We start from the raw sequence: 25136 nt of genomic DNA on the forward strand, positions 1-25136 counted from the left end.
ACATCAACCGCTTTACCCTCATCCACCTGTTTGGTCACCTTCTCAAAAAACTCAATAAGGTTTGTGAGGCATGACCTACCCTTCACAAAACCGTGTTGAGTATCGCTAATCAACTTGTTCTTTTCAAGATGATTATAAACCCTATCTCTTATAACCTGTTCCAACATTTTACCCACAACCGAAGTAAGGCTCACAGATCTATAATTACCAGGGTTGTCTCTACTCCCCTTCTTGAACAAGGGGACAACATTTGATATCCTCCAGTCTTCCGGCACTATTACTGTCGACAAAGACGACATAAAGATCAAGGACAAAGGCTCTGCAATCTCCTCCCTGGCTTCCCAGAGAATCCTAGGATAAATCCCATCTGGCCCAGGGGACTTATCTATTTTTACACTTTCCAAAATTGCTAACGCCTCCTCCTTGTGAACCTCAATCCCATCTAGCCTGGTCGACTGTACCTGAGTATTCTCCTCAACAACATTGTCTTTCTCCAGTGTAAACACTGACGAAAAATATCCATTTAACACTTCCCCTATCTCCTCTGATTCCACACACAACTTTCCACTACTATCCTTGATTGGCCCTAATCTTACTCTAGTCATTCTTTTGTTCCTGATCTACCTATAGAAAGCCTTAGGGTTTTCCTTGATCCTATCCGCCAACGACTTTTCGTGTCCTCTCCTCGCTCTTCTTAACTCTCCCTTTAGGTCCTTCCTGGCTAACTTGGCATCTGGTATTAAAAGTCTAATGATGACCATGAAACCACTGCCGTCAAAACCCACCTGGTTCAATAATGTTCTTTAGGGAAGGAAATCTGCCGTCCTTACCTGGTCTGGCCTACATGTGACGGGTTCAATTCCCGTACCAGGCTCCCCGAACAGGCGCCGGAATGTGGCGACTAGGGGCTTTTCACAGTAACTTAATTTGAAGCCGACTCGTGACAATAAGCGATTTTCAAATGTGGGTCTGAAATGGCCGAGCAAGCCACTCAGTTGTACTTAGCCGCTACGAAAATGCACAAGAAAAAGGAATGAAATGGGATGGACCACCCAGCATCGACTCAGGCACCGGAAACGACAACGGCAAACCCAGCCCTGCCCCCCCCAGCCCTGCCCCCCTAGCCCTGCCCCCCCCAGCCCTGCCCCCCCCAGCCCTGCCCCCCCAGCCCTGCCGACCCTGCAACGTCCTGAAAGTTGGAGAGCAACAGCCTGACATAGTCACACTCACAGAATCATACCGTACAATGTCCCAGATACCACTATCATCATTCCTGGGTCTGTCCTGTCTCACCGGCAGGACAGACCCAGCAGAGGTGGTAGCACAGTGGGATACAGTCGGGAGGGATTCTGACTGGGATCGGGATCGGGAGCCCTGGGATTCCCCAACATCGACTCTGGGCCCCATGAAGTCTCAGGGCTCCAGGTTAAACACTGGCAAGGAAACCTCCTGCTGATTACTACGTACCGGCCACCATCAGCTGAGGAATCCGTTCTCCTCCATGTTGAACACCACTTGGAGGAAGCACTGAGAGTGGCAAGGGTGCAGAGTATGCTCTGGATGGGGACTTCAATGCCCATCACCAAGAGTGGCTGGGTAGTACCACCACAGACCGCGCTGGCTGGGTCCTAAAGGACAATAGCTGCTAGACCGGGACTGCAGCAGGTGGTGAGGGAACCAACAAGAGGGAAAAACATACTTGGCCTCATCCTCACCAACCTGCCTGCTGTAGATGCATCTGTCCATGGCAGTATCGGTAGAAGTGACCACGGCACAGTCCTTGTGGAGACAAAGTCATTTATTGCTATGAAGTGTAGAGCAGACACACAGAGGACAGTTTCTGCACAGCAAGCTCCCACAAACATCAATTTTATAATAGGCAGGTAATCTGTTTCTTCAGAGATGTTTTTTTAAATATAAATTTAGAGTATCCAATTCATTTTACCCAATTAAGGTGAAATTTAGCGTGGCCAATCCACCTACCCTGCACATCTTTGGGTTGTGGGGGCGAAACCCACGCAGACACGGGGAGAATGTGCAAACTCCACACGGAGAGTGACCCAGAGTCGGGATTGAACCTGGGACCTGGGCGCCATGAGGCAGCAGGGCTAACCCACTGCGTCACTGTGCTGCCCTTTCTTCAGAGATGTTGATTAAAGGATGGGTACAGATAAAGATACGTAAAATTGCCTTCCCTCACCTCAAAGCCGGGCAATAGGATATTTTATGTCCATCTAAGAGGATGGGCGGGGCTTTGGTTTAATGTTACATCTGAAAGATGACAGACCCACCAGTGCAACCTGGATTTTGCACTCTGGTCTCGGCCGTGGGGTTTGAACCCACAACTTTCTGATTCAGAGGTGAGAGTGCTAACCATTGTCCCAGAGGAGAAATAAAGAACTATGTCAAGAGTAGAAATATGTGGGTGGGGAAAGGCTGAGCTGTACACATCACTCTGTGCTGTCAGTAGGTCACGGATCCAGTTGTTTGAATGACCTTTGCCCTCCCACATACCAGAAAATCTTCCAGTGTTCGCGTTTTGCTTCTGGGCGTTGGGGTTTCACACTGGGGTAGTCAGGGACATTCCATAAAAAATGAAGCCAGCTGCTGAACAATGCGGGCAGTGACAGCATCAAACTGCCCCACAGATCCCTCACAGCCATGATTATAATTGGACATAAAGTTGGCCAGAAATCGAGGTGGGATAATGGCACGTGTTCTGCACTCGGCTTCTTCCACCAATGTCAAATTTTCATCATTAATTATTTCGGTGAAGTGGAGTCCAGAGTTCATAGAAAGGACAGGCTTTGAAAAGAAAATTTTTATGACAATCTTAATTAAGATAAGTATGATAATTTAGTGGTATTATTTCTAATCTACTGACCCAGAGAACAAGAGTTTAAGCCCCACCCACATAAGAATGTAAAAGTTTAAAGTTAGGTTAAGAAACATCATATTCTGGAAATAAAAAAAAATGATTATTGTAAAAATAACCATGAAACTGTTTTATTGTCATAAACATCCCTCTGATTCACTGATGTCATTTCAGGGAGAAAACCTGCCCACTCTGGCCTATAGGTGACTCCAGTCGCACCCCAATATGATATATTCTTAACTAACCTGTGAACATTTCCTGAGGAGTTCTTCAGGGTAGTGTCATCGGGCCAAACATCTTCAGCTGCTTCATCAATGACCTTCCTTCCCCCATAAGTGCAGACGTGAGGATGCTCGCTGATGATTGCACTCCTCAGATGTTGAAGCAGTCCATGTCCAAGTGCAGCTAGACCTCAACAATATCCAGGCTTGGGCTGACAAGTGGCAAGTAATATTGTGTGCACAAGTATCAGGCAATGACCATCTCCAACAAGAGAGTATCTAATCGTTGCTCCATGAAATTCAATGGCATTACCATCGCTGAATCCCCCAGTATCAACATCCTGGGAGTTACCATTGGCCAGTAACAGAAGTAGACGAGCCATATAAATACTGTGGCTACAAGAGCAGGTCAAAGGCTCGGAATCCTGTGCCGAGGAACTCACCTCCTGACTCCCCAAAGCCTGCCCACCATCTACAAGTCAGGAGTGTGATGGAATACTCTCCACTTGCCTGGATGAGTGCAGCTCCAACAACAGTCAAGAAGCTCGACACCATCCAGGACAAAGCAGCCCCGCTTGATTGGTAGCCCATCCAGAAGCATTCAGTCCCTCCAGTAGATGAACAGAGTCAGCCGTGTGCACCATCTACAAGATACATTGCCGAAACTCACCAAGGTTCCTTAGGCAGCACCCTTCTAAATTCATTGACCACTCCCAGCTAGAAGGGCAAGAGCAGCAGATACCTGGGAACCCCACCACCTGGAGGTTCCTCTCCAAACTACTCACCACCCTGACTTGGAAATATATCGCCGCTGGGGCAACACCCTGGAATTCGCTCCCTAATAGCTACACCACATGGCCTGCAGCGGCTCAAGAAGGCAACTCACCACCACCTTCTCAAGGGGCAATTAGGGATGAGCAATAAGTTCTGGCCTATCTAACAAAGCCCACATGCTGGGACTGCATAAAAATATAGCTAAGAGTGAGGATCAAAGACAGAAAATTGGAAAATCTCAGCAGGTCTGACAGCATCAGTGGAAACTCTTCAGGCGACCTGCTGAGATTTCCCAGCATTTTCACTTTTTGTTTCAGATTCCAGCATCCGCAGTGATTTGATTTTCTCTGAGCAATGAAGATAACTCAGGTTGGGCATTAGAATGCTGACCTTTCCAGCATCCTGGGAATTAAAACATATCTTAAATCAAAAATCACTTAAAATGAAGTTTGCCCAGTTTGTGCTGCCTTTGAAAGACACAAAGTTTTATTCACTTTAATCCATCTTGCCCCTATCTTGCACCTTGACAATACAGTCTGTCGTTGGGCATGATTACACCCCATCCCCAGTGCTTAACGTTTGTTTCTGAATCTAGTCAGTGAGTATTGGTGGGCTATGGTGAGCTTCACATCGGATCCAATCCAGCACACTGATGTTTACAGTTTGCAACCAGGATCCCTGGCTGATTTCCTCACGCACGCTCTCCTCATTGTCAGGGTTACGTGGGAACCATTAGTTGAAGATCATGGAAAACGACCTCAATTATTCTTCCCACTAAGCAACTGAAGTCTCACATGTAAGATTTGAGTTAGAGGTTTGCCTGCACAACAAATGGGTGATGACCATAGTAGCACAGTGGTTAGCACTGTTGCCTCACAGCTCCAAGGTCCCAGGTTCGATCCCCAGCTTGGGTCACTGTCTGTGTGGAGTCTGCATGTTCTCTCCGTGTTTGCGTGGGTTTCCTCCGGGTGCTCCGTTTTCCTCCCACAAGTCCCAAAAGACGTGCGTATTAAGTAATTTGGGCATTCTGAATTATCCCTCTGTGTATCAAAACAGGCGCTGGAATGTGGCGACTAGGGGCTTTTCTTCTTTTTTAAATTTAGAGTATCCAATTAATTTTTTCCAATTAAGGGGCAATTGTAGTGTGGCCAATCCACCTACCCTGCACGTCTTTGGGTTGTGGGGGTGAAACCCACGCAAACACAGGGAGAATGTGCAAACTCCACACGGACAGTGACCCAGAGCCGGGATCGAACCTGGGACCTTGGCACCGTGGGGCAGCAGTGCTAACCACTGCGCTACCGTGCTGCCCTGACAGTGCTGCCCTGACTCGGGGCTTTTCACAGTAACTTCATTGCAGTGTGATGTAAGCCTACTTATGACAATAATGATTATTATTATTAGAACAGCCATTTGGCCCATTGAGTCTGCACCAGCCCTTTGAAAGACAACCCCAGCTGGCCCATTTTTTCAGAATTTACCCCAAAAAGGGCAAGGCCAATCAGACCTCAGATTTTGTGTCTCCAGGGCAACCAGGTAACTAAGGAGAACTAATGCAACTGATTAAGCACGAGACGTGTTGAGGAGATCTATTTGCCTCTATTGTATGTCGATAGTTTTGACCAAGGGAGGTGGAAACTCCTTTGTTAACATGAATAGACTATCGACTATTTCCCATCGCGTATCAAAGGCCAGACATCTACAAAATCCCTGCGCTGTGTGTGTGATGCAATGTTTATTCAGGTGTTTTAATATTTTAATATCTTTACCGGGTTGTGTTATGAAGCACAAAGAAAACACTTTGGGCGCGATCCAATGGCCACGTTGCACTGGAAAAGTAGCTCACCGCGGTGCAGTGTGGCCGATAAGAGCCGGGAGGCCCTGTTCCGGGGATCTACCGGCTCGCAACGCCTCGTGAGATCCGACATGATCCCGCGTGACATTGCGATGTAAATTCCCACCATTGTGGGCGGGATCAATTTTTAGCAAATCTGCATATTAGAACGAGACAACTAGTCGCACTGGAATGTGTAGATTCCCAAGATACCTGAGGTGTTGGGATTCATCCCCTTCTCCTCAGAGCCCTCGGGCGGAATTCTCCGCTCCCCGCGCTGGGTGGGAGAATCGCAGGAGGGCCGGGCAACTCACGACACGCCCCCCTGGCGTCCCCCGCGATTCTCCCACCCCCGCTCGGAAGAATCGGCGCTCGCCATTTTTCACGGCGACCGACAATTCTCCGGCCCCGATGGGCCAAGCGGCCTGACGTTCCCGACCGGTTCACGACGGCGGCAACCACACCTGGTCGCTGCCGTCGTGAACATGGCGCCAAATGCTGGTTTGAGGCTTGTGGGGGGGGGGGGGGGGGGGGGGGTGAGAGGGGAATGAGCACCACGGCCGTGCTCGGGAGGGGACTGGCCCGTGATCGGTGCCCACCGATCGTTGGGCCGGCGTCTCAAAGCGACGCACTCTTTCCCCTCCGCCACCCCGCAAGATCAAGCCGCCACGTCTTGCGGGGCAGCAGAGGGGAAGACGTCAGCCGCGCATGCGGGGTTGGAGCCGCCCAACCTGCTCCAGGGTGCCGTCACTTAGGTGCCGCCGTCGCGTCATTCTCGGAGCGCCGCCCTGACGCAAGCATCAAGGCCCGGCGGCCGAGAGTTACGGAGCGCCGCTCCTAGTCCTCCGGGTGGGGGTGAATAAGGTGAGAGGAGCGGCCTCCGAGGCCGTCATGAAACTCGGCTGAGTTCACGACGGCCTTCCCGATTTATCGAGGGAGCGGAGAATTCCGCCCCTCGGGTGAACGCTGTTTAGCACTGGTCCCCACAAACAGGGACCAAATGTAACAGCAATCGTGGGGGTTCTCCCAGGGGATTGGAGGTCCCCAGCTGCATGCCCTTTGGACAGGGTGGTACCCTGACCTTGAGACTGCTGTTGCCACCTGGGCACCCTGGCTGTGCCTCCTGGGTGCCAGCTTGGCACTGCCAAGGTGACCAGGTGGCACTGGCATGGGAACTGCTGAGTAGGCACTGCCAAGGTGCCAAGCTGGCATTTTCTGTGCATGCGCGATCGGGCCGGGGGTGGCCTGTGAGGTCAGGGATCACTTTGGGGACCTTGGAGATCGGGACACTATTTAAAAATGGCATCCCGATCTCTTGCTACACTGGGGAGTTCTGGTGAGCGGAGCTCCTCACTGTATAAAACAAGCCTATGTGTGGCTCTGGCTGCTGAATAGCCATGTGTTTCTTAGCACTGAGAGCGCTGGGAAACACGGGCTAAATGTGCTCACTATGGAACTTTATTCCCTTATGGGAGAATCGTGTCCTTATTCGTTTAAACTCAAGGAAGCCTGTCAGACTGAGTTTTTTGCAATCAGCTGCATCAACATTTAAGTACATGCGTTGAATTAACACATTAATTCTCTGAAATGTAAAAAAATCTTGTTACGATCGAACGAGGAGTGGGAGAAAAGGGGGAGCCCTTTCACCTGTCTTCACCGAGTCGTAACAACAGGCTGAAAAATAGCCTTAAATGTTAAATCGTAGGGATACAGAAACAGAGAATAATGTATGACATAAAAGGAGATCATCTGAGCGTGTTCCTGCACACCAGAAATGAACCATCTAGTCTAATACCACCTTCCAGGACCAAGTCCATAGTCTTGCGGGTTACAGCACTTCAACAGCACGTCCAACTGTTTTTTTATTGAGGTAACGATTTCTAACAACACTAATCCTTCAGGCAGTGAATTCCAGGCCCACACCTCCCTCTGGGTGTAAAAAATTCTCCTCAACTTCCCACTAACCTTTCCACCATTTACTTTAAATCTCTGCCCTTCCTCATGTGATTGACCTCACAGCTAAGGGAAAGTTCACCCACTGGAAAGTCAGACTTGGACAATGAGTCACAGGTTCCACGTGAATCATTTAGCGGCAGAATCAGAAGGGCAAATCAACAAACAGGCAGGCCAATGAACCCAAGCTGACTATCATAGAAAGGATAATCTTTCAAAAATTCAACCAGGCAATTTATTCCCTTCTTAAAACCTACAGAGAATCATGTGACCCTCTTATTCTGCATCGATGTCATGAGCTATTTCATTAGTATCATTTTAGCTCTTCTAACTCTCATTAAGGATGATTGTATCTGATTAATACCACGATATGGATTATAATAAATTACAGATAGTACGGTGAACAAAGCCTATAATTTAAATCAAGGTGATTAGGTGATCCCTGTAAAACGCTTAATTTTTTTTCATGGTTTAAGGTCATTCCTCCATTAACTGATAGTTTTATTACCTCGTGTCAGCTATCCTCTCTGATATGATAGAGTCGACGCTGCTTTTCTCTCTATGTATAGATAGATTTAGTTACTCATCATGCGAATGGAGAATGTCAACTGTGGGAATGAAGAACAGATTCAAGGCAGATATAAAGCAGCCGGTGACAAGGGCAGAACAGTTTGGACACATGGGGACATGTGGCAGCACGGTATCATTGTGGATAGCACAATCGCTTCACAGCTCCAGGGTCCCAGGTTCGATTCCAGCTTGGGTCACTGTCTGTGCGGAGTCTGCACATCCTCCCCGTGTGTGCGTGGGTTTCCTCTGGGTGCTCCGGTTTCCTCCCACAGTCCAAAGATGTGCAGGATAGGTGGATTGGCCATGCTAAATTGCCCTTAGTGTCCAAAATTGCCCTTAGTGTTGGGTGGGGTTACTGGGTTGTGGGGATAGGGTGGAGGTGCTGACCTTGGGTGGGGTGCTCTTTCCAGGAGCCGGTGCAGACTTGATGGGCCGAATGGCCTCCTTCTGCACTGTAAATTCTATGATCTATGATCTATGTGTAGCCACACCTTTTCCTGATTGTGAAGCTTAGTGGAAAGACCAGGGGTAAAATGTAAGATGGAGGTTAAAAACAATTGGAGGGAAGAGAGGGTGGATCAAAACAATATTGAGTTCGGTGACACTGAATTTGGGTTTGTTCCCTGTGTCAGGAAACGCAGACAGTTGGGAAGAAAGAATAAATGTTCTTGGCAGGAGGAAAAGTTTCATTGAATAATACAGCCTGGAAGAAGACCATGCGGCCCATCATGCCTGTTCTAGCTCTTTGGTCGAGCTATCCAATTAGTCCCACTCAACTGCTCCTTCTCGATAACCCTGTAAATTACCCCCCTTCAGAATTAATCCAATTCTCTTTTGAAAGTTATGAGAATCACAGAAACTTACAGCACAGAGGGAGCCATTTGGCCCGTTTCTTTGACAGCGTGGCAGTGCTTAATCCCACATCCCTGTGCTTTGTCTGGAGCTCTGTAAATCCCTCCCTGGCAAGTAAATCAAATTGAACCTGCTGCCGGACAAATGGTAGATAATGATTTGCTGAAATTTGAAAGATTAAGATATATAATGTAAATACTTTGCATGTTGTAAAAGATTTCTCGTACCTCACACAGTACCAGCCGTATTCTGTAGTTAGACCTAAAGGCATTCAGAGTCCCATTAATACTCCAGTCAGGTAGGAACTCAGAGACAGAATATTAATTATTTCCTAGTTTTAACAACGTAACTCCTCTCCGGGGACAATAGGTCTTCTTGTGGCAGAGTGAACAGGTAAGAAGTTGATATTCTCACAATTTCCCCTTTAACCAGTCTATGGTAGAGGGACAGAAGTGACTGATGCTTTGCCAACACTGATCTCAATACTTACCTTGGAATTTAACATAAAGGAGTCACTATAAATCAGAATAAAGGCAGCATCAATGACCCACCGAGAAGGTTTTTGTTTTTTGCTGCATGGTCATATTTTACTGTGTTTCTTGGGCGATGGATTTTAAACGTTATAAGAAGTGGATTCTTAAAAAAACTTACTGCCAGCTCATTACGTTTTGCCAGAGGTTGAATTTACAACGAAACAGCAGAATTAGACTGCATTTTTAAAGTCTAAATTTTTAGCGTCAGAGTCATAGATGTTGACAGCATGGAAACAGGCCCTTCGGCCCAGCTTGTCCATGCCGCCCCATTTCTATCACTAAGCTAGTCCCACTTGCCCGTATTTGGCCCATATCCCTCTATACCCACATTGCCCATGTAACTGCTTTTTAAAGGACAAAAATGTACCCGCCTCTATCACTGCCTCTGGCAGCTCGTTCCAGATGCTCACCACCCTCTGTGTGAAAACATTTCCCCTCTGGTCCTTTTTGTACCTCTCCCCTCTCACCTTAAACCTATGCCCTCTAGTTCCGGACTCCTCTATCACTGGAAAAAGATGTCGACTATCTACCTTATCTATGTTCCTCATTTTTTATTTTATTGACTTTTTTTGACAAAAGAATGTTCCTTTAAAAAACGTTCCTTGCAATATTAAGTAGTAACTGGGTAAAGTTTGAGTAACACAGTTAAAAATAGTTTTCGCAGAATTAACATGCACTTGAATTACTGTCAATCCACAATTTGTGAATTAAATTACTGAAAGTGAATTTAAGAAAATACACAGATCTATCTTCCAGTTAGATTGAATGCAAGCAGTGAGTTCCTGAATAAATATAAAGAAATACATGCAAAATTATTTAAATATATCTTCACTGGTGTCCTTAAGCTCTGGCTTATTTTTTAGTGCTTATTTTGTTAGGAAAATAAAGGCGGTTTTAAGGGGTTTATAGTTGAATTTGTTCACGTTAGAAATAAGGTATAGATTTAAGTGGGTTTAGTTCAATGTTTCTGGGCCTGGAAGGATAAAACCTATGGTTATATTTATGCTGGACAAAGGTCTTTGTATGTGTGGGAGTTGGTTAAGTTCCAAATGTGTTTCTATTGTGCTTAGAGAGGGCTACAGAGTGAAGAATAGTAATGGGTACAGGAGCCTATAATAGCCAGCATGGGGCCTATGGGTGTGTATGATTATCTTCCCCGTGGCGCATGGTAGGGGCAGAGGATCTCTATTGACCGGGCTGTGCATATACTGTGCTGTACTTTGTTTCTTTTATTTTAGTTGGTGTGGATCCTCGTGTCCTTATTAAATGGCCCACTTCCTAGAGGGAAGGGTTTTCCTTTGTTCTTAGTTATAACTGGAAGCCAGAGCAGTTGGTGGTAGATCACTGGAGAGTGAACAGCTCTCAACACTGCCAGGAGAAGCTGGACAGGACAAGAGAGTTGCAAAGATGCAGGCTTCCTAAGGAACAAGATGCAATCCCGATAACCGGGGAATTGGGACAGAAAGAACATTTAGACGCTTGAAGTTAAAAGAACTGAGCCCAAGGTATTGTTCAGAAGAATTTAAGGAAGAGTAAATAAAGTGTTCTGAGTTAAAGAGACAACTGCATTAACCATATTTAAAGTGGGTCAGCAGGTAAATAAAACAGCTTATGATACTTTAATACAGTCTAGGAATCTATCAAACTATTCGGAAGGACAGAGTGGATGGTAAGGGAGGTGGTGTAGCTCTGTTATTTAAGGATGACATCCAGGCAATAGTAAGGGATGACATTGGTGCTATGGAAGATAAGGTTGAATCCATTTGGGTGGAAATCAGGAATAGTAAGGCGAAAAAGTTACTGATAGGAGTAGTCTATCGGCCACCAAATAGTAACGTTATGGTGGGACAGGCAATAAACAAAGAAATAACTGATGCATGTAGAAATGGTACAGCAGTTATCATGGGGGGTTTTAATCTACATGTCAATTGGTTTAACCAGGTCGGTCAAGGCAACCTTGAGGAGGAGTTTATAGAATGTATCCGCGATAGTTTCCTAGAACAGTATGTAATGGAACCTACGAGGGAACAAGCGGTCCTAGATCTTGTCCTGTGTAATGAGACAGGATTGATTCATGATCTCATAGTTAGGGATCCTCTCGGAAGGAGCGATCACAATATGGTGGAATTTAAAATACAGATGGAGGGTGAGAAGGTAAAATCAAATACTAGTGTTTTGTGTTTAAACAAAGGAGATTACAATGGGATGAGAGAAGAACTAGCTAAGGTAGGCTGGGAGCAAAGACTTTATGGTGGAACAGTTGAGGAACAGTGGAGAACCTTCCAAGCGATTTTTCACAGTGCTCAGCAAAGGTTTATACCAACAAAAAGGAAGGACGGTAGAAAGAGAGAAAATCGACCATGGATATCTAAGAAAATAAGGGAGAGTATCAAATTGATGGAAAAAGCATACAAAGTGGCAAAGATTGGTGGGAGACTAGAGGACTGGGAAATCTTTAGAGGGCAACAGAAAGCTACTAAAAAAGCTATAAAGAAGAGTAAGATAGAGTATGAGAGTAAACTTGCTCAGAATATAAAAACAGACAGTAAAAGTTTTTACAAATATATAAAACAAGAAAGAGTGGCTAAGGTAATATTGGTCCTTTAGAGGATGAGAAGGGAGTTTTAATAATGGGAGGTGAGGAAATGGCTGAGTAACTGAACAGGTTTTTTGGGTCAGTCTTCACAGTGGAAGACACAAATAACATGCCAGTGACTGATAGAAATGAGGCTATGACAGGTGAGGACCTCGAGAGGATTGTTATCACTAAGGAGGTAGTGATGGGCAAGCTAATGGGGCTAAAGGTAGACAAGTCTCCTGGCCCTGATGGAATGCATCCCAGAGTGCTAAAAGAGATGGCTAGGGAAATGGCAGATGCACTAGTGATGATTTACCAAAATTCACTAGACTCTGGGGTGGTCCCGGTGGATTGGAAATTAGCAAACATGACACCACTGTTTAAAAAAAGAGGTAGGCAGAGAGCAGGAAATTATAGGCCAGTGAGCTTAACTTCGGTAGTAGGGAAGATGCTGGAATCTATCATCAAGGAAGAAATAGCGAGTCACCTGGATAGAAATTGTCCCATTGGGCAGACGCAGCATGGGTCCATAAAGGGCAGGTCGTGCCTAACTAATTTAGTGGAATTTTTTGAAGACATTACCAGTGCAGTAGATAACGGGGAGCCAATGGATGTGGTATATCTGGATTTCCAGAAAGCCTTTGACAAGGTGCCACACAAAAGGTTGCTGCATAAGATAAAGATGCATGGCATTAAGGGTAAAGTAGTAGCATGGATAGAGGATTGGTTAATTAATAGAAAGCAAAGAGTGGGGATTAATGGGTGTTTCTCTGGTTGGCAATCAGTAGCTAGTGGTGTCCCTCAGGGATCCGTGTTGGGCCCTCAATTGTTCACAATTTACATAGATGATTTGGAGTTGGGGACCAAGGGCAATGTGTCCAAGTTTGCAGATGACACTAAGATGAGTGGTAAAGCGAAAAGTGCAGAGGATACTGGAAGTCTGCAGAGGGATTTGGATAGGTTAAGTGAATGGGCTAGGGTCTGGCAGATGGAATACAATGTTGACAAATGTGAGGTTATCCATTTTGGTAGGAATAACAGCAAACGGGATTATTATTTAAACAATACAATATTAAAGCATGCTGCTGTGCAGAGAGACCTGGGTGTGCTAGTGCATGAGTCACAGAAAGTTGGTTATTAAGAAATCACAGAAAGGTGATTAAGAAGGCAAATGGAATTTTGTCCTTCATTGCTAGAGGGATGGAGTTTGAGACTAGGGAGGTTATGCTGCAACTGTATAAGGTGTTAGTGAGGCCACACCTGGAGTATTGTGTTCAGTTTTGGTCTCCTTACTTGAGAAAGGACGTACTGGCGCTGGAGGGTGTGCAGAGGAGATTCACTAGGTTAATCCCAGAGCTGAAAGGGTTGGATTACGAGGAGAGGTTGAGTAGACTGGGACTGTACTCATTGGAATTTAGAAGGATGAGGGGGGATCTTATAGAAACATTTAAAATTATGAAGGGAATAGATAGGATAGATACGGGCAGGTTGTTTCTACTGGCGGGTGAAAGCAGAACTAGGGGGCATAACCTCAAAATAAGGGGAAGTAGATTTAGGACTGAGTTTAGGAGGAACTTCTTCACCCAAAGGGTTGTGAATCTATTGAATTCCTTGCCCAGTAAAGCAGTTGAGGCACCTTCATGAAATGTTTTTAAGTTAAAGATAGATAGTTTTTTGAAGAATAAAGGGATTAAGGATTATGGTGTTTGAGCCGGAAAGTGGAGCTGAGTCCACAAAAGATCAGCCATGATCTCACTGAATGGCGGAGCAGGCTCGAGGGGTCAGATGGCCTACTCCTGCTCCTGCTCCTAGTTCTTATGTTCTCATGAATCGAGTGTTAAAGCAATTGTGAACTGTTTGCACAGCAGTCAAGTCAAAGAAATCCTAATGGGGTTGATGTAAAATCCTGGACTGGATTCACTGTTAAAAGTGGAGCAGAAGCTTTGTTTAAAAGTGTAATTTGGAAAACCTGGTCTGGGTTTCGGAATGCAAACCACCGAGGGACAGCATCATTGTGAGAGAAGATTTTAACCTGTATTTTGCGGAGTGGAGTTTTGAAACACATAATCTTCTGGGGGGATTCTGAGGAGACATCCACAAACATTAATTTGGGGTCCAGAGTGGAGAATGTATTTGACCACAGCCATCTTGTGTGCTTAAAAGGAACTTTGCATTAATGGGACCATTATAGTTTAAGATGCATTTTGTAATCTTGGTTAATCCTAAAACCTGTGTGCAGCTAAAGGGGTGAGTAAAGGAGTATTGTATCATAATTCAATTTTTCATGTTTAATAAATGTTTTTTCTTGTTGTTAAAACTAATTAGTTGTCCTGTGTACACCACGTTTTATAAAAAAAGTAAAAGTCGGTCTTTCCAGGCAGAATTCCATTCCGGGATCTTCCCGTCCAATAACTGGGATCATAACACTTTGAAGTCCCACAAACGAGCACAGTTAGCAGAAACGACCAATGGAAATTCATTTGTCCTGGGGTGCGGCTAGGTTTGTAGGTGGGGCTAGCTTCTAGCATGATGATTTTAAAATGACTGCAAAAGATGTCTATGGGGAGTCTGCATTCTCCCCGTGTCTGCGTGGATTTCCTCCGGGTGCTTCGGTTTCCTCCCACATTTCAAAGACGTGCAGGTTAGGTGGATTGGCCATGACAAATTGCCCTTGGTGACCAAAAAGGTTAGGTGGAGTTATTGGGTTATGGGGATCGGGTGGAAGTGAGGGCTTAAGTGGGGCGGTGCAGACTCGATGGGCCGAATGGCCTCCTTCTGCACTGTATGATAGCAGGAACTCAATGTGCCCTGAAGAGAATTTACATTCAAAATTCCACCATCTTCTGTGCTGGGGAATTGCACCAAAATGGACCAATGGAATTAGGCAGCGATTGCAGGCTTCTGTCACTCTGCTATTAATGGGAAGCTGCTCTGAATGTGAAAACTGTGGGTTCAGGTCCCACTCCGGGGACTTCAGGCGCAAAATCTAGGCTGACACTCCCACGGCAATACTGAGGGAGTGCTGCACGATCGGAGGTGATTTCTCTTGGTCGAGACATTGAACCAGGGCGGATGGAATGGATCCCCCAGTTACTATTTCAACAGCAGGATTGTCCTCTCTGGTGTCCTGCCCAATGGCCATCCCTCAACCAACATCTCCAACATAGATGGTCTGGTCATAAGCTCATTGCTGTTTGTGGGAGCTTGCTGTTCACATATTGGCTGCCCTCTTTCCTGCCACTACGCTTCAAGAAACGTTTCATTTGCTGTAACACGCTTTGAGCATCCGGAGCTCCTGAAAGATGCAATGTAAATATATGAGGGAGGTGGGAATGAGAGGAATTTGGGGGTCAAGGCCAGAAGAGAGAATTAGACTGAGAGGATCTCAAATGGAAAATAAACACCAGCCCAAATTAGTCAGATTGAGTAGCCTGTTTCGGTGCTGTTGTCTCCAGTAATTCTTAGTGAAGGAACAGGCCTGTGGTTCTCTGTAAATATTCATGCTTATGAGGAAGGAAGACATTTTGATGAAGGAGACTAGCACACCCAAAGGATTTTTTATTCTTTTTCTTGTGATGTGGGTATCTCTGGCAGGGGCAGTATGGGTTGCCCATCATTAATTGCCCTTGGACTGAGTGGCTTGCTCAGCCATTTCAGAGGGCATTTCAGAATCAACCCTGTGGGCCTGGAGTCACAAATAGGCAAGACCGGGTAAGGATGGCAGATTTCCATCCCAAAAGGACGTTCCAGAGCCGGATAGGTTTTTACAACAATCAACACGGCCACTATTACTGAGACTAGCTTTATATTTCACATTCATCAATTGGTAGGTTTTGAACCCATGTTCCCAGAGTATTAGCCAGGGCTTCGGGATTACTAGACCAGGGACATTACTACTACACAACCACCTCCGCCTAAATTATTGAGGTTTGTTATCTTCTTACACAACCTTTAAAAAAAGACTTACTCAATGATTTTTCTTCTTTTTTCTGAAGATTCTAGCTCACTGGCCAACAATGATGCCCAGTCAAGGGGTTATTGATTGCTCTTGAAGGCTCAGCGATGGCCTGATCTCAGTTATGTAATACCGTTCCATGGCTGTCTAATAGGCTTTGCCCATCTAATCTGGGAATCACATTCATTCAGAGGAAGGAAATCACATTAATATTCGTGGACAACCTGGAAATGTGTCTTGTTCAAAGACAGTGTAGAAGATGAGAGATTTATTGAGGTTTGAGCCTCAATCAATCTCATGGACTGTGCTTGGGTTTAATGATGTCAATCTGAAGTTCCTGATTGCAATATCATAACATATTCCTCCCCACTCCTTCCACTCTTATTGCTCTCCTTTTACCCGTTCTCATGGTAACTCATGGTTTGATAATTGGGCAGCAGCAGGTCTTCAGAATCAGGTCCGTTCCCAGTGGTGCCATCTCTCACCTTTAGCGTATCGTAATTCCCCACCATCCTGTTACCCAGAAAGAGCCAGTGAATGAAGGCTTTTATTTTTGTGGAGGTTGCCATTGATGTTGTTACCATGGTAACACGGTTGGAAGCCGCACATCCGATTGGAACACCTATGGAATCTGCTTGATAAAAAAAACCTCCATTTCTTTCGAACTTCACCTGTCAAATGCACAAAGTAACCCCTTCAAATTAAAGAGAGAGAGAGAGAGCGAGAGAATGTAGTAGAGTGAGATCCCCTCTCAGATTGAGAAATACCTTGTGTAACAGGTGGGTGGTTATAGGTGGTTTTGTACTTGTATGATCCAAGTTTCATAGGAGTCATGGAGAAATCTATGGAAGACAGAAAAAGGTATGAAATTTAATACACCCAAACATGAACTCAAAGCAGAAGAAAATATGGATGAAGGTGTTCACAAATGACAGAATTAGTGGTGACGTTAAGGGGATGTGGGAGGCCTTTGCCCCAAATTTGCCACCCACTTCCCCTTCTGCTCAGTTGTTTGGTAGAATCTCTGGGAGAGACGGTATGGAGAAGGCTCCAGGAGATCACGGCCCACCAGGAATCCATGTGCCAATCGTGTTCGGCCTAATTTCATTCTCCACCCTCCCCCTCCTTCAACGATCCGATGTCCCTGTGTTGAGGTATATAGGCAATAAGACCTGGCTCACTGTCTTCACACATTATCACTGAGACGCCTATGGTAAATACAGTTGAATAGTTCTGATGTGTTGGTCAAGGAGGCCTCTCGACACAGCCTGGAGACAATGGCTTCCTGCAGTTGTCACACTTGACCTCTGTTATGTTGGGCACAAATCTCCTTTGCTGCCAACTCTGGATTACAACTGAGGGGGTGATCTACCCGAATGGGAACAGTGTCCCGTAGCAAATGCGTTTAGCCAGGTGTTTCCCCGATGCTCAGAGAGCCGATAAACACCACGTTATCGAGCGCCCATTCGGGCAGACACAGAGCCTCAGTGGGAAACGCTCTGACGAGGCCAGCTTAACCCCTTTTACTGCACTTGCCTGAACTCCTCGGTGCAGGAGATCAGGATGCCATTATTAAATGGTGTCCTAATCTCTGGACCCCCCCCACCCACGACCTCAGAACCTCCCCCCCAAAGCCCCAACTCACCTATATGGGGTTCTCAGGCCCCACCCCCCCAACCGCACCTTCCTGCACCCACACAGGGCACCACTGGGTCCTATCCCCGTCACAGGGAAATGCCAGTTTGGCACTGCTAGCCTGGCACTGTCCTGCCAGGGTGCCTGGCTAGCTGTGCCAGGGTGCCTGGCTAGCTGTGCCAGGGTGCCCAGTGGCACCAGCAGTACTAGGGTGGCACCATGCCCAGAGGGCAAGCAGCTGGGGGGCCACCAATCCCCTGGAGACCTCCACAAGTGCCACCCCATTGATGGAGACCAGCACTAAACGACGCCCGGCGGAGGTCTCCAAGGCGCGGGAGGTCCATCCCATGCTTTGAGTAGTTCTCGGGAATGCAGATTAGAGTGAGACTAGCCGCCTCACTCTAATATGCAGATTGGCACAAAAGCGATCCTGCCCACAATGGGTGGGATTCACATCGTGATGTCTCGCAAGATCATATTAGATCTCGTGAGGTGTGGCGAGCGGGTAGATCACTGAAGGGGGATCTCCCGACATCTGTCGATCGCATTGCGCCTTGCAGCGTTTCGGGTGCAACGCAGCTGGTAGATCTCGCCCTGAAATTCACATTCAGGCTAATGCTGATGTCAGATACAAATTGTGGAATGGATTCGATGCCTACATTAATGTCAAAAACAAAACATGGGAGTGGATCACGAAACTAAGTTAGTGTCGGATACAAGAGCTGGAATGGATCAATGCTGGAATTTTTCTCTCTGAGGGGCAGGTTCACAACCCGGAATCGAACCCGCCTCCTAATTCCCACTGCAAATGGGAAAATACGGCCCTAAATGCCAGATCGAAAATTTGGATTGGTTAAATACGGCAATTAGTGTCGGAAATAAAACATGGCATCCATCAGTAAACTTAAGTTAGTGTCAGAACAAAAATGTGGACTGGATCAATAGATTACAATATCAATACTCAGCTATGTATGACTTGCTCAATCAGGTAGTGGGTGTTATCTTTGGTCATTGGAAACAATCAACCAGAGTTGAGTGGCTAACAAGAGTAGCCAGGATACCTGTAGTGTCTTTTTTTAAAATAAATTTAGTGTACCCAGTTCATTTTTTTTCCAATTAAGGGGCAATTTAGCGTGGCCAATCCACCTATCCTGCACATCTTTGGGTTGTGGGGGCGAAGTCCACGCAGACACGGGGAGAATGCCTACCTGTCGTGTCTTGTCCAATGTGGTAATGGAGATCACTGGTGTCAAGGTTGAAACTCCAACTCTTCCTTTCCATCAGCCAACATGATAGCATTGCATTTGAATATTCGGAACAGGATATCTCAAATTTTTCCAAGGAACTGCTTGAAAATTCTCCAACAAAGGGATGCTGTTCTTTCAAGCTGACACTTTGGCTCCTTCTTTTATGTTGGGCCATTCGGCCCAACAGACACATGCTGGGGTTTGTGCTCCACACCAACCAATTGTAACCAAGTATTTATTGTTTAACGGCTGCAGCCAATACTCATCCACATCTCACTTTGTGCCTGTGTTAAATAGCAGCAGATTTATTCACAGTAGCATTTACTTTATTCTTTCATGGGATGTGGGTGTTGCTGATTTGGCCAACGTTTGTTGCCCATCCCTAATTACCCTTGAGTGGAATAGTTTGCGAGGCCATTCCACAGGGCAGTTAAGAGTCGACCACATTGCTGACAGTCTGGAGTCACAGATAGGTTTACTTCCCGATGGATATTGGTGAACCAGATGTGTCTTTACAACAATCAATGATAGTTACGCGGTCACCATTACTGAGATGAGAGGCGGGATTCTCCGGCCACGCCTGGCGGGGGGACCGCAAATTCCCGCCCGAGGTCAATGGACCTTTACATAGTCCTTGTCCTGTCTGGGTCTCACCTTCACAACCCAAAGATGTGCAGGGGAGGTGGATTGACCATGATAAATTGGAAAAACAATAATTGGCCACTTAAAATTTTTTTTTTATTAAAAAGAATGAAGGAAATGCGTGCACAGTAAGGTCCCAGCAACAACAATGCGTTAAGGCATCAGATTACTTTTTTTTAATTAAGGGGCAATTTAGCGTGACTAATCCACCTACCCTGCACATCTTTGGGTTGTGGGGGCGAAATCCACGCAAACACGGCCTCACGGTAGCATGGTGGTTAGCATCAATGCTTCACAGCTCCAGGGTCCCAGGTTCAATTCCCGGCTGGGTCACTGTCTGTGTGGAGTCTGCACGTCCTCCCCGTGTGTGCGTGGGTTTCCTCCGGGTGCTCCGGTTTCCTCCCACAGTCCAAAGATGTGCGGGTTAGGTGGATTGGCCATGATAAATTGCCCGTAGTGTAAGGTTAATGGGGGGATTGTTGGGTTACGGGTTACATGGGTTTAATTAGGGTGATCATTGCTCGGCACAAGATCGAGGGCTGAAGGGCCTGTTCTGTGCTGTACTGTTCTATGTTCTATGTTCTAATGTGCAAACTCCACACGGACAGTGACCCAGAGTCGGGATCGAACCTGGGACCTCGGAGCCGTGAGGCAGCAATGCTAACCACTGCGTCACCACGTCGCCCACTTAATTTGTTTTTTTTTGGGGGTGTTGTTTGAGGGGTAAATATTGGCCAGGACATTGCAGAGAATTGCCCGATTCTTTGTCTTGTATCATCGAAGCTTTCACATCCTCTTGAGAAGTTGGTTGAGGCTTTGGGTTAATGTCCATCTGGCTGGAGTCTCCGCCGCCTGCCACCAGCAGCGGAGTTCCTGATGCAGCGGAGAATCCAGCATCGGGGAGAAATCAGGATCAGCGACGGGCACCGACTCATTTCCGATGCTACAGCCCCCCTCTGGCATCGGGATCGAGGTTCGCATCCGTGCGCCAACGGGAGGATGGATGCAAATGAGTCCTCATGTCCCACTTGCATCTACTTAGTGGGCCGGGAACCATATTGCCCAGGCCCGCGTGATTCTCCAGTCCTCTGGGCCAGGGATCATGGGAATGAGAATCACAGCAGATATGGACAACGTGGCCCTGACGTGGTGGACATTGTACAGGCCAAGGGGGTAGCTCCTTACGGAGGGGGTCTGGGCGGGGGGTTGTCCTGAAAGTCCATTCGAGGGCCACCCTCCCCCTCAACAATGCAAGACCTCTCCACCCTGCCCCACCAGACCCCCCTAATGCCCCCCCCCAGAGACCCACTAAATAAAGAGATCCTCGGGACTGGAGGCAGTGACAGCAATCCCTGAGCTCACAGGCTGGTGGAGATTGTGATGCCTGCTACTGGGGAGGAGCAGAAATGAGGTTGGGGCATTTCTGGTTGTTGGTGAGGCCTGGGACTGGAGCTGACCGGGGTGAGGTTGATGGCAGTGAGGGTGGAGTGGGCAGAATGGGTTTGGGAGGGGGGGGGGGGGGGGGGGCAGCGAAGTTGGGATTGGGTGGACAGAGGCAAGTGATGAATTAGTCACAGAGACAACCCATCAGATATGCCAGACATTTCCCCCACCCAATTTGCCACTGGTTACATGGTTGTGAAATTGACAAGGTTTTAGTGGCCGCTGTGGGGTCTGATTGAAGGTAACACGACAAATGATAAGATTGAACAGAAAGCTTTTAATATCATTGAGACATGCAGGTCACCTTGAGGACCCTGTTTACAATGCAGTGGCTGACAGCAGGTCCTTTTATTGTACAGTAATGGATAGAAATTGTAAGAATTACAGAACCGAAAGAGAACCAATCAGTTTCTCACCACTGAGCATTAAGATTAAGGATAATGGAACATTTTGCCAGTACAGTATGTGGCTAGTAAGAAGCTGCAAATAGGCTGGTGTCATGGTTCAGGATGCATTGGAGGGAGGTTGCTGTTCTGCCTACACTGCTACAACCACGTACGGCTTTGTGTTCCGTCCTCTGAGGCCATCCTTTAGTTGCCCCTCTGATCTTCTGCATTCTGCATCTCTTTTTGTTCTTCGGCCTCTTTTAAGCCTTCCGGGGAGGAAAGGGCCAATTAGCCGAGTCTGGTGAGGCCGTTTCTCTGGGAGACAAGCTGTCTTCCTCTGCTTCCTTTGAAATCCTCCTGCCCTTTCTATCTGTGCTGCTAATGCACGACTGTCCTGGAATAACTCCAGACCACAGAGCCCCCATCTCCTGCCTCGCCTCTCCCCTCATTTTGCCTGTTTTCTCTGTAAAAGAAACTGCAGGCGGACAATCAGCAGTGCGGTGGTTCTGTGCCTGGCGCTGGTAAACCAGAGATTGGGAGTTCAAATCCCATGAATGACAGCTTGAAAATTTGACTTCAATAAAATGCATGAGGGATGAAGCTGACAGATTCTTTGTAAAATCCAACTGGTTCAATGATGCCTTTTGGGAAGAAAATTTACCATCCTTACCCTGGCTGGTCTTTCCAGATTGACATTGAACTTTTATTGCATTGATGCACCCTGAATAAAAACAGGAGAATGCTGGAGGCACTCAGCAAGTCATTTTCACAGTTACCTCTTCATTGTACCGGACTAAACAGTTATATAAAAACCATGGGCATCGGTTCAAGGAAAACCGCCTTCACTATCGCCTGCGAAGGGCAACTAGAAGATGCCTCATTGTCATCCCTCTCAGTGACACTCGCATCCCGAGAAATTTGTGTTTGCAGTTGGGCTTCTCACAACAGGGAAGGATATTTTACAAATGGACGCAGTGAGCCCATTACCGCAATGAGTTGAATCTTACTCACAATCAGTGGCTGCTTGGAGCTGAGGCTGTGGGTCAGAGAGGGTATAGATGTCAACTTTGCTATCTGCTGGTGTCAGTGGGTAGGTGGCAATACGCTCCGTATGCCAGCCAGGACTCCAGCCCCTCTAACTGCACAGTGCAATGTCCATGGAAGTAAAACAAATTTGAACTAATAGCCCTGTGGCAATCAGCTTTGAGTTCCTGTGTTAAAAGTGGGCACTTGGGGTGTGTAGCAGTCAGCATTGTGAGGCTGCTCCCCTGCTTAAAACTGCAACCCTCACTCAGACAGAGGAGCAGAACTGAGATAAACAAACATTAACCGGCAAACTCGCTCTCACAAACCCTCCAACTGGATGGGAAGTCAGTCCAGCCCGAATAGCTGCAAAGACAAATAGGTCTGTAGGTGTGTATGTCGCAGAATCCTCCAGGATGTAATTCAGCCCATCCTGCCTGGGCTATCCAGTGAGTCACACTCCCCTTTACTCTCCCCAAAGCTCTGTAAATCTTTCCTATTCATGGGTATAATTAATTTCCTCTTGAAAGTTATTAATTGAATCTGCTTCCGCCATCAATTTCCACTTCACAACAATTCACTGCACAAAATATTTTTTCCTCAACTACTCACCTCCTGCTGCCCCCTGTCTCCACCCCCCTCCCCATACCCCCCCCTACTCCCCACCACCCCCATACTCCTACACCCCCCCGCCTTCAAATCCCACCCGAAACATCTCCTAAATGATTCCACAAAAGAAACCCTTCCTGATTTTGAACATCTTTATTGGATCTTCCCCTGAACCTTCCCTGCTCTAAGGAGAACAATCCTTGCATTTCCAGTCTCTCCATATAACTGAAGTCCCTCCAGCCCGAGCTGGTACCATTTTGGTAAATCTCGCAGACGCCCGCGCCCAGATTTTGCCAACTTTCCCAAAGTGTTATTTCCGAAAGTTGGATGCAGTTTTCCACCCAGAGGCCTAAGGAATAATTGGCAAAGTTCAGCATAGCATCCCAGTTGTTGCAATCGATAAAATTAGAAGAAAGTTTAAAAATCTCTTTGCAGCATAACTTTCTACTCCCTGATTTCATTAACATTTAAAAGCAAGGGAACAGTGAGCAGAGGTCAACCCGTCTGATGTTGAATAACTTTACAGTTAATAGTTTGATTGATCCCAATGGAGAAACACATCAAAGTAATTTCAGTCAAAGCCCAGGCTTGAGACGCCTTGCTCTAGGATTGCAGCAAAATATTAAAAAGCTCTCTCCTTACTGTGGGAAAAGGACATTGAAACAGGTCTGGAGTCAAATGTCAATCAGTCAGTATCAACGGGGCCGAGGTAGAGATGGTGAGCAGTTTCAAATTCCTCCACATCTCCAAAAATCTGTCCTGGTCCACCCACGTCGACGCTATCACCAAGAAAGCACAACAGCGGCTATACCTCCTCAGGAAACTAAGGAAATTCGGCATGTCCACATTAATCCTCACCAACTTTTACAGGTGCACCATAGAAAGCATCCTATCGGGCTGCATCACAGCCTGGTATGGCAACTGCTCGGCCCAGGACCGCAAGGAACTTCAGAGAGTCGTGAACACCGCCCAGTCCATCACACAAACCTGCCTCCCATCCAGTGACTCCATCTACACCTCCCGCTGCCGGGGGAAAGCAGGCAGCATAATCAAAGACCACTCCCACCTGGCTTACTCACCCTTCCAACTTCTTCCATCGGGCAGGAGATGCAGAAGTCTTAGAACACGCACGAACAGACTCAAAAACAGCTTCTTCCCCACTGTCACCAGACTCCTAAATGACCCTCTTATGGACTGACCTCATTAACACTACACCCTGTATGCTTCATCCGATGCCGGTGCTTATGTAGTTACATTGTATATCTTGTGTTGCCCTATTATGTATTTTCTTTTATTCCCTTTTCTTCCCATGTACTTCATGATGATCTGTTGAGCTGCTCGCAGAAAAATACTTTTCACTGTACCTCGGTACACGTGACAATAAACAAATCCAATCTAATCCAATCAGTCGCTCAGAACCAGAGATTCCTTTCTGTATTAATTAGCAATGCTCAATTATATCAGGGCTGTAAATTGGCATTTAAACCATTTTGAGTGTTAAAAACACAAAGGTTTTGGGGATTTAATCTGCAAAATAATACATTCCAGGACATTCAAAATGTTGGGAGATCTGAAACTCGACTTCTATACAACTGTGCAAAGCTGAGCCATGTTTGCCAAAGAGGCCCAGTGAACAACAACAAAAGCCTGAATTTGTATAGCACTTTTAACACCCAGTGAAACATCAAATGAAAGGTTTTCACAGCAGCATTATCAAACAAACTGCTGAAGGAAATAGGAACTATTAACACAGGTGACCAAATTCTTAGTAATGAGTAATCTTTTATTATTCTGACAAGTAGGCTTACATTAACATTGTAATGAAGTTACTGTGAAAAGCCCCTAGTTGCCACACTCTGGTGCCTGTTTGGGTACACAGAGGGAGAATTCAGAGGGTGGGATTCTCCCATTCGGCAGCAGAGTGTCCACGCTGTCGGAAACGCTGTCGTGGGCCGCTGGGGGTACCCTACAGGGGGCCAGCACGGCGCTGGAGCGGTTCATGCCGC

The 25136-nt window shown here is 46.6% G+C and overlaps 1 protein-coding gene across 1 annotated transcript in view; it reads right to left on the bottom strand.

Moving 5' to 3' along the window:
* Positions 1-25136, bottom strand: part of LOC119954452 (SRC kinase signaling inhibitor 1-like) — a 645297-nt gene that overhangs the window by 427862 nt on the left and 192299 nt on the right. Inside the window, 1 exon segment of the mRNA XM_038779671.1 lies at positions 16913-16987. Within this exon segment, the coding sequence (XP_038635599.1) occupies positions 16913-16987 (75 nt within the window).

Source organism: Scyliorhinus canicula, chromosome 19 (genome assembly GCF_902713615.1).
Source record: "Scyliorhinus canicula chromosome 19, sScyCan1.1, whole genome shotgun sequence".
NCBI lineage: Eukaryota > Metazoa > Chordata > Chondrichthyes > Carcharhiniformes > Scyliorhinidae > Scyliorhinus > Scyliorhinus canicula.